This window comes from Solanum pennellii, chromosome 11 (assembly GCF_001406875.1).
Source record: "Solanum pennellii chromosome 11, SPENNV200".
In the NCBI taxonomy this organism is placed as follows: Eukaryota; Viridiplantae; Streptophyta; class Magnoliopsida; order Solanales; family Solanaceae; genus Solanum; species Solanum pennellii.
This window is the reverse complement of record NC_028647.1, coordinates 61,899,438-61,902,706: the sequence shown is the minus strand read 5'-3', so window position 1 is coordinate 61,902,706 and position 3,269 is coordinate 61,899,438. Positions and strand designations below refer to the sequence as shown.

The 3,269-nt window shown below is 32.8% G+C and overlaps 1 protein-coding gene across 1 annotated transcript; it reads right to left on the bottom strand.

Moving 5' to 3' along the window:
* Window positions 1-1,850: 1,850 nt before the first annotated feature.
* LOC107004084 (zinc finger protein ZAT5) lies at window positions 1,851-3,032 on the bottom strand. The gene has a single exon (XM_015202314.2). It carries the CDS (start codon window positions 2,915-2,917, stop codon window positions 1,982-1,984), a length of 936 nt encoding a protein of 311 aa, XP_015057800.1. The 5' UTR covers window positions 2,918-3,032; the 3' UTR covers window positions 1,851-1,981.
* Window positions 3,033-3,269: the final 237 nt, after the last annotated feature.

The following is a 3,269-nucleotide window of genomic DNA, read 5'->3' as shown; positions in this document are numbered from 1 at the left end:
GGGGTGGGGTGGGGTGGGGGTGGGGGCAGATTTGTAGTGAGGTATAGAACCTTAAACCTAACCGATAGGTAATAGGTTCGAGCTTCAAATATGAAGTCACATTTGTTAAGATCAACATGAAATTTCTCTAGGTAAAAATTGAATTTAATTAGTCGTCCCCAAATATGAGTACTAAATACCGAAATTTTTCAGTTCGATGCACTAAGTGGATAAAGGACCTGATCATAGGAGTCTATCATTCACAGTTCTAGACTATATTTTCTTTTTACAATTCAAACTCAAGGTCAAGTGATAACTTTATCAGTTACGTCAAAAAATATACTGCGTAATAAACCAAAAAACATATAACTTTATAGACATCATACCTAACTACTTGTGACGTGTGATTTGCAGTGACTATTTGAGGCTGAAATAAAAGGTTAATAAGTTAGTTAAGAAACTTGAAAAGTAAGGTATGGTGAGTTTAACAATTAGGTGTGATGGGTGGGCTGATGGCTACTAGTAGCTCTATCTATTCTAGTGAGAGCTATCCCAACTTTTAGGTATAAATAATACAACCAAAAATTTTAAAAAAATAAATTTTACACATATTTTCTTAACTATAATACAACAACTTGTAGAATATATAGTGGTAATCTTATTTTATGTATATATTGATTTTTTTTTTGTTATAGATATAATTCGTATGGAGAGCAGTGAGTTCAGTCGAACTCACAAAATCGACTCTATTGGTCACTTGAGGTTAATACCAAGGTGGATGTACAATGGGATTTAGTAGAATACAATAGTTTTGATTCGAGTTTTGTAGGTGTATAGAAGAATTAATGCTTTAAAACCTTATGTGACGTAGTTTAGAGAGTCAAATGAGTTTTTTTTTAATCGTGATTTTTTCATGTCTTTTGAATAGTTCAATCATTAAAAATTATTGTGACTTTAATATTTTTATATAAACATTCTATATCTAAATTCACGTAGAAAATTAGATAATTTGATCCTCATGCTCGTAGTCGGCTTGCATAAATTAAACCGAAGAAAGTAGTACACAACGAATTAGGAGGTCAAGTTCAATGATAAGCGAACAACTACAAAAAATGCAGAATTCATAAACTTTAAATTTTGAATCCGTTTCGAAACGAAAAAAGTAAAGTTAGTTAAAGATAAGTAGTAGGTTTTAAGTAAAAGAAAAAATGGACAATAGAAGTGTATATATGGAGTATATAATACAGGTGGATACACATGGTTTTGGCTGTTACCAGCCCATCCATATATCTTTCCTATCCATTTATTATTTGTCATTTAATGAAAAAACACCCTCTTATTATTTTATTTTTCATACTAATAATCATAACAAATAAATAAAATATAAAAAAAATTAAATACAAATAAGGATCAGAACCTAATCCACAGACTTTTTAGTTGTGGTGCTGGTGATGCCAAACCCTAACAATTCCATAAAGCAATCCTTCCCACACTCCATGCTCCTTGCTTTTGCCTACCACACCTTCGAATCATACTGGTTCGACTAATTTAAATTTAAATTAAATAATGAAACTAAAGTCTGAATCGGACCTCTAATCTAGCAATCGTGAAGTCAAATAGGTTTGAGATTCGACCAATTGAACATTCTTCGACATAAAATTAACTTTTAAATATCCATCGAACCTAGCCCGACCCGGCCCGAAACAAATACTTAACACAAAAGTAAACCAAAAAAAAGGATACATCATCACTACCTTTTCGTGAATGGAAGGCAACCATGAATACTAACCACTTACTCACTCAAAGTATTGAATTTCAAAGAAAGTAAACTACCAACAATACTAGATGAAAACAAAAAATAATAATAATAATTAGAAAATAAATTTTTGTATATTTTTATGAACAACAATATTGTATCACAAATTTTGTTTACTTTTAAAAATTACTAAAAAAAATATATGAATTATAATCTCTTTCACTTTTTTTTTCTTTCTAAAAATTACTAATAATAGCAATCAACCAAAGGGGCTGCAGAGAAGACTAGACTTTGTTCAAATTTGTGATCATCTTCAACTGGCGCTGGTAAATTAAGATCAAGACACAAAACAGTTCTTCTAGATTTTTCGTCATGAGATGATTCCGAAACGTTGCTTGCATTTATCATCGTCGTTGTTGGAGGTTGTCTATGTCTTCTCATGTGTCCTCCCAAAGCTTGTCCTGATGAGAACTCCGATCCACAAATTGAACATTCGTGGATTTTGGTTTTGATGTTTGATTGAATTGTTGTATTACTAATTTTATTGAGACGCTCTTGACCTTGATCATGTAAATTATCATGACCAGCACCATCACCAGCACCAGCAGTAGCAGTAGCAGTAGCAGTTGCAGTTGCAGTTGCAGTACTGTCAGTATTGACAGTAACAGATTTTTTATCTTCCAATATGGTTTTGGGCTTTTTGTGACTTGCTCTATGTCCACCAAGTGCTTGAAATGAATTAAAAGTTCTATTGCAAGTTTTACACTCATAGACAAAAAAACCAGCTTTTCCAGTTGTACTACTATTGGCTATTTCTGCAAATTTCCTGTTGTTGATTTTCTCTTTTTTAACTTGTTCTACTTTATGGCCACATCCACTTTGTGCTAATAGAATTAAACAATTAGCCATATCTTCATCTTCCTCAGATGTGCTAAGTCTTGAAATTTGAGTAGTAGAAGTGGTTGGTGAATTGTAAAAAAAATCACCTCCACCTCCATCTACACCTCTACTACCATCATTACTACCACAAGCAATCGATGAACTGGTGGTGGTAGTAGTGATGGTTGTAGTAGTAGTCGTCGTCCCCGCTGTATTCAGCGGGGACAACGGTCGTGATCGCTTAGTGCGCTTTCCTTTGAAAGCGCACGAGCGTCGCTCGGAGAAGTTTTGACAAACTTCCATGACTACAAAAACAAGGGGAAAACAAGTGAGAAAGTGAAGAACAAGAAGAGTGATGAAAGAAAGAATATAAAGAGAGAGAAAGAGAAAGAGAGAGAGAGAGTGATGTTATTGCTAGTAGTTTTTGTTATGTGTGTGTATATATATATATATATATTTGTAATGAATGGTAAGAACATGGTTGGAGAGAGTCAAAATTATATTCTACCCAACTTTTAACTAAGTTAATGAACAATATTAATTATTTCTTTCCCATTTATATTGTTTTTAGACTAAAGAAAAGTGTCTTTAAGTAAATAGTAGAACTCTACTTTGGCACTTCTTGTACTTCCTTTAACTACACTTAGCCTATAGT